The sequence below is a fragment of the Tachysurus fulvidraco genome, chromosome 8 (genome assembly GCF_022655615.1).
Source record: "Tachysurus fulvidraco isolate hzauxx_2018 chromosome 8, HZAU_PFXX_2.0, whole genome shotgun sequence".
In the NCBI taxonomy this organism is placed as follows: Eukaryota; Metazoa; Chordata; class Actinopteri; order Siluriformes; family Bagridae; genus Tachysurus; species Tachysurus fulvidraco.
The window spans coordinates 13,075,402-13,087,712 of NC_062525.1; the positions used below are offsets into that span (position 1 = coordinate 13,075,402).

The 12,311-nt window shown below is 38.3% G+C and overlaps 1 protein-coding gene across 1 annotated transcript; it reads right to left on the minus strand.

Annotated features, from left to right (window-relative positions):
* Positions 1-36: 36 nt before the first annotated feature.
* adam8b (ADAM metallopeptidase domain 8b) lies at positions 37-10,295 on the minus strand. The gene is made up of 22 exons (XM_027177763.2): positions 10,041-10,295; positions 9,023-9,108; positions 8,821-8,918; positions 8,555-8,633; positions 8,299-8,375; positions 8,033-8,216; positions 7,865-7,930; positions 7,703-7,774; positions 7,243-7,412; positions 7,060-7,141; positions 6,820-6,950; positions 6,482-6,668; positions 6,208-6,297; positions 4,651-4,840; positions 3,564-3,666; positions 3,180-3,351; positions 3,014-3,094; positions 2,569-2,653; positions 2,358-2,472; positions 1,767-1,929; positions 1,549-1,665; positions 37-880 (listed from the first exon to the last, which is right to left on the minus strand). The coding sequence occupies exons 1-22, from the start codon at positions 10,081-10,083 to the stop codon at positions 809-811; spliced, it is 2,463 nt and encodes an 820-aa protein (XP_027033564.1). The 5' UTR covers positions 10,084-10,295; the 3' UTR covers positions 37-808.
* Between the last annotated feature and the right edge of the window lie 2,016 nt (positions 10,296-12,311).

Sequence of the window (12,311 nt, forward strand, 5' to 3'; positions counted from 1 at the left end):
ATGTACCACTAAACAAACTGGTACAGACACTCCATGTGAAGAAGGAAAGTTTATTTCTATTATAAGAATGCAATGCTTATAAATAATAAATAACACATAAAATTTGAACATGTATACAGCTATCATAGAAAGTAATTACATGTCTTCCGAAAAAAAAAACAATTTTTTCAAAAATCCACAACAATCCTCCAAAAAAATCCTAGCAGGACTATAAAATACATTCAGTGCTGTATATAAAAATGTTTTATACTTGTGTCTGAAAATTTAATACTTAAAAATAAAAGTACAGGTTTGGTTTAAAGTATTTATATATAGTTATTAAAGTAGTTATTTATATACAGTAATTCCACAATATGGAGAACAGATTTTTTATTTTCATATTTGTAATATACTTAACAATTCAAGTTTAATTGAGCGGAAAAAAGACATGACCACATAGAGACACAGTTCTGATGTGTCACCATTGTGCAGATGTGTTATTAGTCACACATACTGTACACCCAACAGACTGAAAAGCCATTATTTATCTATGTGATGATTCCTTTCCTAGTCATATCCTTGGAAGGTTCAGAGGCTGCTGTGCAAGGTTCACTTCCTCTTTTTCAGTCTCTAAAACACACTGCCTTTAATTCAATAGTCAACTTAAAGAACTGATGACCAAAAGGCGGTATAAAAGCATTCAGGACTATAGTATTAAGACTCACAACATGGGTCATTTTGTTTTCCATCAGATTAAATGATCTCTACATTCTCAATGCTTTATAAACCAGACAGTATTTCTCTCAATACCTCAGATGTTATTATAGATTTATTTTTTCCAGGATCCAGAGCCTACAGTTGGCTTTAGCAGAACTGCTGGAGGACGGGGCGGTCTGTTCACCTGCAATACAAAATAATGTACACTCACCAAAAAAATGAACAATACAATAAAAAAATACAACCAATTGTTCATATGGTGAGCTCAATTTTCATGGAGTAACTTGTAACTGTGAACGTTTTGCAGTTTTAATACCAAACATCACAGTTTTAAACAGCAATTAAAGTTTTTAAATTTTCCAACAGTAATGAGCCCATTATATCACCAATTAGGTGGAGTGAAGACTACAATACATGCTTTCTCTGAGACACGTGAAGCATTATTTCAAAGCAGCTAACATACTTGAGGAAAAAATGCTATCTACCCTTTTCAGAGTTCAGAGGTGACGTAGTGTTGCTGTGATTGACGGGTAAAAGAGTATGTAATCTCTCCTACTCAGAGAACAAGGCTAACTATTTTGTTCTCTTTGTTCCCAGCCAGTGGAATTGGGGGCTTAGCAGTTAGCATTTTTGGCTTACAGCCTCAGTGTTGGGTGTTTGATTCCTGCCTCAGCCCTGTGTGTATGTGGAGTTCTACCCGTGCCTCAGGGGTTTGTCTTTATAGTGTGTGTGATTGTGCCCTGTGATGGGTTGGCACCGTGCCCACTGAGCAATTTTCGGTTTCGTAAGCAGCCATTAAGTGAAGATTTACCCATGTGTATGTAAACAATATTGCACAGTGTAACAGCTCACCTGTTTTACATCAGCAGGATGTTGAGACTTTAAAGGAGGCAGAGGCTTCATTTCTGTGGATAAAGAAATGGGTGGCGCAGTCTGAGGTGGCTCTGGATCAGACTTTTTAACAGGAGGCTGTGAAAGATAGAAAAATTAACTGTACTGAATTTTGGGCAGTATATATACACTGTAATTGTGTTGGGTTACTGAAGCTGGCCGACTGGCCGAGCACTCACTTGCGGTGCTGTCCGCATTGGCATGACTGTGTGTAGGACACCGGATCTGGTCATGGTCGTACTTAAAAAACTAGGCTCGCTGATTTCAAGACGGTCCTTTAAAAGAACATGTTTTACTTCACTGTTCTCAAATTGAGAATTTGAGTGTTCTGGGTCAGCTTTTCTAGATACAAAAAACAAAGAGTTATATAGACTTAACCTGTGTTAACTATCTGCAATCACAAAAACTTCGCTGTGCTTGGCCGGCATTCACTAAATTCCAGGGGTTTTGTTACCACGATGTAAAATCAGCGTGTTTCTGGAGGTCTTGGAAAAACGCAGTCTTTCAAAAAAAAAAAGAGCATACTATGATGGATAATGAAGGATAAAAAAGTCATACAGGTAGATTTTATATTTTATATCTATTATGCTTTATCATCTTACAGTTAAGCTGTTTTCGAAAACAAACAAACAACCAAAAACTACAGTTAGGGTTAGGGTCAGATTATCAAATAGGCCATTTCTGCCCAATGACGCAATATCTGTGACGCTGTTCCGAAATCCCTGGAAATAAGTGCATCCCGTGCTTGGCCAGCTAACAAAAGAACTTACGTTTTATGCCTCGAAACCTTTCTCTTTTTACAATAAATCCAACTTCCAAATGCAGCTGCCAGCAGTAGTAAGATTCCAGCTGCAACTGAAATGCTGATCATTGTCGTATTTTTTGCTGCAATTCAAATACAAGCATTCAGTAGGATAATTTAATGCCCACAGTCTAACGTTTAAATTAATCTTTTAAAATGTTTAAAAATTAAAAGTTTACCAGAAGGCAAGTCTGCAAATTTGACATTGCAGTGTGGTGGAGCCCAACCAGGCTCACAGTGACACTGTTGTCGATGATCACATACCTATCATTGTACACATAAGATTTATTTCCTTCTCAAACCCAGACTTATGGGACATCAAGTCTGATATAAAATTAGTCAGGAAACCTTATACGGATAACTTCAGACAGAATTCTAGCGATGGAAGATAATGGCTTCAATTTTTTTTACTTAACATTTCTATGAATATATTGTCCCTACTACACAAAATAGAAAACAAATACTTTTTCATTTTGAAAACCCAAAGTGTCTACTTTCATATGAGCAACTAAACACCACTGTGGAGTGTGACATGAATAAGACATTCAGTGATGAATATGGACACAATAAAACAGGTTCAAATTAAATTTTTTGGCCTCTGGTAAAAAGAGTTGAGAGTCTCACCCCATGTCCACTACATTTCTGTGAGCAGTCTTCACTCACACCGTACACTTTGACATCCTGGCACATGTTGTCAAAGCAGACCTGAAGACAAGCAGGACAAAACTATTCCAAATATGATACCAGAAACAGAAACAGTAGCACAGGCACAACATTAAGGAACACGTACTTTGTTCTGGCCACACAATGCTCCTGTAGGCACCATGCTTAGGTTGTCTTCCTCAGATCTCTCCCCAGCTATGTTGCATATATGTCCAGTGTTTGTGCTCAACTGAGCTTTTAGTCCAGTAATGGGAAAATTATTACCCCCAGTGCAAAATATGCTTCCACAGTACATATCTCTGTAAGTAAGAAAAGATTGCACTCTTCACAATGAAAAGCAGTGAAACAATAAAGAGATTTCTAACAATATGTCTGGCAACCTGGGAAAATGTTTCACTGACTTTTCAATGAACATTTCAATGAATTTCTGAGACTTTTTTTTACTGTATACAGTTTTGTAAATACAGATTTATAAATCAAAAGCTGATAGTAAGCTGTAGTCTCAACGTACTGTTCTGCACAGCGTTTGTAGCCATCCTTGCTCCGTCCGCAGTGCGAATCACTCATCCCTAATGTATTCCTAAAAAAGCACACTTTTTCAGCCACTTTGGCATCTAAAAAAGAAAAGAAAAGATTATAAAAGATTAAATCAGGAAAATTATTAAGGTGTACGTCACAAATTAGCGTCGAATCTTGAAAGCTACATGTGCAGAAAGTGTGTTTACAGATTTTAAGTTTTACAAGCTGCCCATTGCACATTCAACCTGTAAACTTTGTTCAGAATTACATTATATTACACAGTCCAAACTCTATATTCTGCCATATTGTAATGCACGCACATACACATGTTCCACATCCTCAGACTTTTTCAGGAAGGGTCAGTTTGTGAGATTGTGACTGTGGTGCACTGCCCGAGAAATCTTCTGACCATTCACTATTTTATTTATTTATTCATCATTGATTCAACAAGAGCACCAAATTTCTTAGTGTTCATTAACCTGGTCACAATGGTAATGTGGCTAGAACTAACTTACTAAGTCCTTATAGTTCTGTCTTTGTTTTATGTAGCACCATGATCCTGGAGAAACGTTGTCTCATTTCACTGTGTACTGCAACAACTATATATGGATGAAATGACAATAAAAGCTTCTTGAACTTGAATTTATCTTCAGCAACCGCTTTATACTGCTCAGGGTGGTGCAGGAACTCACTGGGCCTGATGTAAGAGTACATCCTGCATTGGATGACAGTCATTGTGTCATTGTGTGACATGTCATAGTGGACATGTACATTCACACCCAAGGGTAATTAAGACTCATAAGTTCACCTGTATGCTATTGGGAGGTGGGAGTAAAGCATAGACCCATGTGGACACAGTGAGAATGTGAGAAAATCCAAAAAGTCTGGACTAGGGATCGAACAAACAACTTATCATCGTCACTGGGACACAAGTAACCAGTGGGGGAAATCAATAAAGAATTGATTTCAAGTACCATTAGGTTCTGAGAGCAACCAGGTCTTATAATAAAAAATAATGAATGATGATATAACAGTAATAGTGAATAAACTTTATTAAAAGAAGTTATATGAATAGGTACCTTTTCCCCACAGTCTCTGGCAGTGCTGGAGAAGAGTTGGACACTGACCGTTGTAGCAGTAACTGTCTCTGCATGGTATCCCATTCATTTTAAAGCTGTCTTGTGGACACTTTTCCGACATTCCTGTGCAGTATTCATCCAGATCGCAATCATTCACAGATGCTCTACACACTCTGCCAGCTGCTTGAATCTAGAAAGGAAACAAAACATCAGGGGACATGTTAAAAGGAAACACAATCAATGACTAAACATCAATTGTGACATTAGCAGAAAGCGATTGAAACACTGACATGGCGGATAAAAACAAAAAGCAAAAAAAGGCTTACAATAAGACAAAAAGCAGGACCTGTGTTAATATATGATCAGCTTTCCAGCGCTGGAGAGAACTGAATGTCTTCCACATGAAACAGAGCTAAAACTTTCACGGTACAACACACAGTACTACAAAAACACGTTTGTATTACCATAGTATTACTCATTGAGTTCATTTATTGATAAAAATATCCCCTTGGCCAGCTGCCCCAGCAGGTTCTGCCATAATAGTTGCCTGGGTTACGTATGTATGTGTGGAGGGGGGAGCTATCAAAACAGGGGTGACACCCATTTGGGTTAGGGGCCTGTTTGTTTTGGTGATTTCAAATGTCAACATTGGCTTTCAAACATCGTGCACCCCACCTTTAATACTTGGCTTGTTTTATCTGTGCAATCTCTTACATACTGAAGGGGGCTTCGTCCTACTTGTCATTTGCCCAGACTCAAAAAGCCATTGGACTTTGGACCAACAAACATGGGGCTCGACAAGGGATTGGTGGACTCCTCAATGATCCTGTAACATTTTGGCATCCTCTCAACCACGGTTCAAATCTTGAGGTTGAGCAGTTCAAATGGGGTGAATATGGTAGAGGAATTTGGTATCTCTTATATGGCAAAGAGAATGTAGGGCAGGAGGAGCTCTTAATTCCATCCTTCCTCGTCCAACACCCACCAAATCATCTGTTTGAGAGTCTGACTCATCCGCTCCGCTAGCACATCTGTTTGAGAGTGGTAGACCAATGTCCTTAGGTGTTGTTCTGCAACAACCGACACAGATCCACCATTAAATCAAGGTCCTTCAAGATGTGAACCCTGCTAAAGAGCAAGAGGATCTCCCTGATGATGTGGATCTCCCTGACGATCTCCCTGACGGGAGCTGGCCTTCCGAAATGGGACCACCCAGGGGTATCTAGTAGCGTCATCCATGATGATTAGGATGTATTTGTGGCTCCTGGCTGATTTCGAAAGAGGCCCAATGATATCCATGCCTATCCTTTCGACACCAATGGCTAGTGCTGGCACTGGAGGGAAAATTCCAGTAGGTTAATTGACAAAAATAAATTGCAGCTATGTGCGAATGTGTGTGTGAAAGTGTCTGATGATCTGGCTTCCCATCAAGCATGTATTCCCTCCTCATGCCCAGGTTTCCCTCCATGTATAGACTTTGGATGCATTTCAACCCTTCAGCATTTGACTGAATTTTGACTCAGTTTTATGAGGGATGCAGATCACACTGTACTCTACCTGGCAGTTTTCACAACACTCTCCCTGCGCACAAAAAGATCCTTCTGTAAATTTGCAGGTTTTGGCATTGCAGCATGGGTTGTTACACTCCTGCAACAGAAACAGGATATTACACAAAGTGAGACATCAAGAATTGTTCTCACCACAAGAATGCATTTTATATACAAAACTAGCACAAGAATGTAAAAAGAATTCAGCCATATTGGACTATATTAACTGACTTAAATGATAAGGGTTTTATATACACTGGAAAGAAAATTAAGAGTCAGCTCACTTCTTCTGTCCCACAGTCACACTCCTCCCCAGGGTCAAGAAAAGCGTTGCCGCAGACGGGTCCACCATAAATTTTGTCTGAGCTGGGGCGGTCCAGCAGGCAAATGGGGTTGACATTCTCCAGAAATATTTGCAGCTGATCCAGACTGCAATCACTAAACAGCTCTGGGAAGACTGATGCAGCTGAGCTATGATAAACAACACAGAGACAGTTTGCATGCAAGTTTGTTTGCCAAAACTCAAAGAATGTACACACAGATAACACTTAGAGAGCAGAACAGTTGTTCATTATTTAAGCAGCTCATTATGGATTGGCATGAATAAAAGATCACATCTTACTTCATATCTTCAGTCATGATGCAGTCAGAAAGGCCACAAGTGCAGCCCCGGACATCATGGGACATGCCCATGTTGTGGCCCATCTCATGTGCGATGGTCGCAGCCAAGCCCAGTGGACTCGTGCTATGATCCTGAGGAATGAAGGAATATAGAATGCATCTTTTTCATTTTCTTCTATGATCTAGATCATTTCTTCATGAATTGTATTTAATGGTAGACACACAACTGGCCTAGGAGTACCTGATTTATTCCTCCAGAGGCTTTAGTGCACATTGCAAATTTGTTTGCCAGCCCCACAGTTTTATCCAAAAAATCAACACCCCTGCATAAAACAAAAAACGAAACATTAGCAAACAATGAATAAAACAGGACTTATGTGTAACAATTATTACTATGGTCCAGACTCCTGGGTGTCATACTCACGTTACAAGTTGTGCATTGTCGTGCTTGACAATATTTGAAAGTCGCTTCTGTCGCCACTGAATAAATCTGGTGAGAGTTTCATTATCATTTACACTGACCAGAAACTGATCTTCTACATTCCACACCTCCAAACCTACCAGCAACACACGGATATTGTGTCGACGATAGAACTGTGGAAGGAATAATCTTAGTTATGAGATGAAATATGTAAAACTTGCAGGATTTAAATAAATTGCAGCTCAGTATTCTGTTTTTTTTTTCTTGTCTTTTTGAGTTCAAAAAGATAAAACCATATTTTTATCGTGTTTCGGTTTAAATAAATCCTAAAATAAATATGGTTTTATTTTTAGAGCAAAGCAGAGACCAGTTTGAGAAAGTTCAGGTACAGATACAGATAGTGACAGATAGCAGCATTGTGTTCCACCCTTGCATCAGACATGAACAGTAAAAAAAATAATACCTTATCAACATGATTTATGGCTTCTAACATCCTTGCCCGTACTGTATCAACATTTGACTTGAATCTTCTGTACTGCAAGGAGATGTAAATCATCAATTGTGACTGTGTTATTCCAAAGAAATGGGAATAAAACCTTTGCATGTGGCTGAATAAAGCTCTTACTTCAGTGTTGTCAGCTACAAGAAACAGCTCCACGTATCTCTGGGTATTAAATACAGTCTTCGTGTTCTAAAGTGATGATTAAACGCTTTAGATATTGTGGTAGTACAGTCAGATTTCTGTACATAATACAATCCCAGTGATGTGAGGAGTAAATTTAGAAACATATACCATGCTGCTGCGTTTGAAGAGGGCTTCTGTTCGAGGTTCTGTGTCATAAACTGTGATACCGGAGTCTCCATAAGCACTCCTCTTCCTCCTCAGGTGTTCCCGCTTATAGAAGGCGTGGTCTCCTTCAGTGCTATTACCCAAGGGCTCGATCAGATACATTTGCTCTTCAGCCCTGACAAAACCTCTACAGAGAAACCGAACGTCAAACTTCATATTTGTGTCATTATGTCTAACATGTCCCATGTTATGGCATCACCATACTGTACCTCATGCCAGAGCAGACTCCAACACTCACTGATGAATCGTCTATTCCGTCTATACGGCCATGATAATAACAATGGTCCTGCAAAATAATCCATAAAAAAGAATCCACATTCAGATGATCATACTTTCTAAGAGACAATAAATAAAAACACAATACACAAAATATGAGCTCTAAAGTCGCATTGGAAGGTGTACAATTGTAGCATTAATATGCCTTAGTTTAGATTTAGGTTAAAAAAATAAAAGAAGTAAACCTACCTCAAGCTTTGGAGAAGTGATCACAGTCGATCCATCTGCTTCATAGTGTATTTCAGTGTAATTACGTCCAATAAGAAGTCTGCGATTATTAGAAACAGAATACATTTATGATTTATTTAAATACCATTTACTTGGTTACAAGTGGTTAGGAGACTGATCATACATATATGTCCAGTATGTTCTAGGAGTTATATATATAATAAAACTGGAACACCTAGAGGATTAATAATGCAGACTGTCTTTGTATGCTTGTTCGCTTATTTTACCTGTTTTTTTGCAAGTGAACTGTATGATTATTTCCATTCAACAACAGCTGAAAAAGGAGTTTCTCAGGATACTTTTCATGATTGTGTGATTCCACGACCTAGGAGACAAAATTTGATTGTAGGAGCATGACAAAGGCTTGTGAGCAGATGTGTGATTGCTTGCATAAACCCCAATTCCACTTACAACCTTACAATTACTTACCTGTTTCTTGCTCTCACCGAGCCTCTGAGGTCTGACTACATCATACCGCTCTACGTGACTCATTGAAGGGATCTCAGTGAAGCTTCCTGTTCACAGAAGTCCGTATTATTCACAAAACCACATCATTTTTGGGAAAACATTTTATATCATCTTGCATTTCAGGCTTCTCAAATCTTATTGATTTGCACTCATAATTTACTATTAATTATATTACTATTATAAAGTTTCATTTGTTAGTATGGTCAAGTTTTTTTGTTGTTGTTGTTGTTTTTTACAATTCCTCAATATAACCACACCCGTTTCCCCTGCACTCTGTAGTAGCGTAATAATGCAGTAAAACAGTACAATGTATTACATTAATGTGAAAATACACAACAGTGCAAAAACTGAACATGTAAAGAATATAATCTTTAGCATGACTGAAAAAAGTGTATCATAGCAGTTAACTTTAGATTGTGTTGCATACTTTGTAAACTGTGCTTGATAACTTCAACTTTTAGAGAGAGAGAGAGAGAGAGAGAGAGAGAGAGAGAGAGAGAGAGAGAGAGTGTGTGTGTGTGTGTGTGTGTGTGTGTGTGTGTGTGTGTGTGTGTGTGTGTGTGTGAGAGAGAGAGAGAGAGAGAGAGAGAGAGAGAGAGAAAGTGTGTGTGTGTGTGTGTGTGTGTGTGTGTGTGTGTGTGTGTGAGAGAGAGAGAGAGAGAGAGAGAGAGAGGGAAAGAGAGAGAGAGATGAAGTGTGTGTGTGTGTGTGTGAGAGAGAGAGAGAGAGAGAGAGAGAGAGAGAGAGAGAGAGAGAGAGAAAGAGAGAGAGAGATGAAGTGTGTGTGTGTGTGTGTGTGTGTGTGTGTGTGTGTGTGTGTGTGTGTGTGTGTGTGTGTGTGTGAGAGAGAGAGAGAGAGAGAGAGAGATAAACAAGTATCAAATATATTCATACAATTGGCACAACGCATCGAGTTGCTTGCTGTCACCAGTTAATCTTTCATATAAAGAATTCTTGACATAATAAATAATTGACTTACCCCAATCACATAGACAGCAGACGATGACAGCGATATAACGCATGGTTCAAGTACATACACGCACGCGCATAGTTTATTCTTTAAGATAAGAACAAGGAAGACAGATACACACTGGTGCAGACCACGCCCCAATGTAGTGACGTAATAATATGAGTGCTCAAGCCGCTATAGGACTGAAACTGGACATTACACACACACACACACACACACTCATACGAGACACACTCATTCCAGGAACACTTCCCTGACTCACTCCATCGAGTGTTGGATCTCCATCGAGTTTTGGGCACTAATCCGTGTTGATCACTATTTAGGCTCACTATTTAGAGAACGGATTCAGACCCACTACATGACGCGGTATCCTGTAACAGACACAACAGGAATGACTCATGGTATTTTATTAAAGGAAACACTCCATGTCCCACATGCAAGACCTGATATCTTATGTTGAACGGTGAAATAACTAGATAAATAACACCATGCATTTCCTCGTGCCTTTATTTTACAACTCAGAAAAGACTTTTAACAATATTGTAGCGTTCAAACTGCAAAAGAAATCTATCAAGCTATACAAAATATACCGCAATACTGAAGTGGAAGGAAATCAGTATATTCTGATATATTATCTAAAATAACTTAAGTTATGAAGTTGCAGTATATTCATGCCATAAGAGCTCTTGTGTAATCAGAAGTCACATCATAAGTGTCACGTAAACTCTATAGAAATACAGAATTTCCTGCTATTGGGTGAAATGCCTAAATAAACAGCATCACCAAGGGCAAGAGGTCTCAAAATAGAACAAGGCAAAGTTCTTGAAAAGTTTGGATCAGGGGGGAAAAAAAGAAGAAAAAAAAGCTAAACATTTACAAACATTCTATGAAGCAACATTAAATTCATTACTAGAAAGTCAAAAAAAGATGCCACGCCTGCAAGTTTGCTTAAAGGAGGTCATGGACTAAGTCAGGTAAGGAGGGCATTGGTCAGAGAAGCAACCAGTAAACTAAGGGAAAATAGAAATCATCATGATGTTACCACCAACCCACTGAAATAAATCTCAGGGTCTCTTGTTCCACATGTTTCTCCTGCATGGTTCTCCAACATGGTCATTGAGAATGACTCATTACCGCTCAGTTTGGTTGAGTGATATGTATGAAAGATAGAGAGAGATTTAGCCCATTTACTGATATTTTACATTTTCACATTAAAACCTTTACCAACATTAATGCTTAATACCATGTAACATCTCTTAGCAGTTCTGCAGACACATTGATTTTTGATCTTTGGTTCTGAATCACAACAGGATTTGCAATATAACAGAAAGGATTTACTTGTGAGACAGTCCCTGTTGTACATAGAGGGCAGACTAAGATTAGATTCCCAGTATTTCTCCTAAACTGGTCCAATTCCACTGTTATATTCACGAGACAGGGTGGATTTGATTAACATTTTGCCCTACATGACTCACAGTGACTAAGAGAATGATAACATGATTCATTTGTGCTCATATAATTACCAAAATTACAGATAAAAATAGGGCAATTTGATGAGTAACGGGTACAGGTTGTCTCTTATTACAGATCATACTCACATCAGTGGTTGGCTCAGGGTGTGTGTGTGAGAATCAACTAAATCTTAGAAATTGCTATATAAATTATTGATTCTTACCCTTTGATTTGTAATTATTTTGTAGAATTTATCATAAATAGGGTCATGGGCAACCTAGAGTGCAACTTGCAGTGCATACACACACACACACACACACACACACACACACACACACACACACACACACACACACACACACACACACACACACACACACACACACACACACACACACACACACTATGCTCCTTTTAAAGATCAACAGTGATCCTGATAATATGCAGGCAAAGTGGTTCATACTACTACTGCTGCTGCTACAATAATAATAATAATAATAATAATAATAATAATAATAATAATAATAATAATAATAATAATAGCAATTATTATTATTATTATTGTTATCATTATTATTAATAATAATAATGATAACAATAATAGTAATTTTATTAATATTATTACTGCCTAAACTATAATACTACTACTACTAATTCCTGTGTGCATTTCTGTGGGCTGTGACACCATGTGTCATGCTTGCTCCTGGTCTTCATTTTTGTTGATTGTGGTTCACTAATTTGTCTGTCTGATCAATTGACCGCTGTCTGAAAACTGACTACAGTTTGTCTGCTGAATTGAGTTAACCATTAAAGGCTTGTCCTTTCATC

Coding starts and splice junctions, on each gene's coding strand:
- adam8b (XM_027177763.2), bottom strand. CDS start 10,083: ATGCGTTATATCGCTGTCATCGTCTGCTGTCTATGTGATTGGG. Junction 8,634..8,820: donor GTTCACTTGCAAAAAAACAG/GTAAAATAAGCG, acceptor TAATAATCGCAG/ACTTCTTATTGGACGTAATT. Junction 8,217..8,298: donor GGAGTCTGCTCTGGCATGAG/GTACAGTATGGT, acceptor GTTTCTCTGTAG/AGGTTTTGTCAGGGCTGAAG.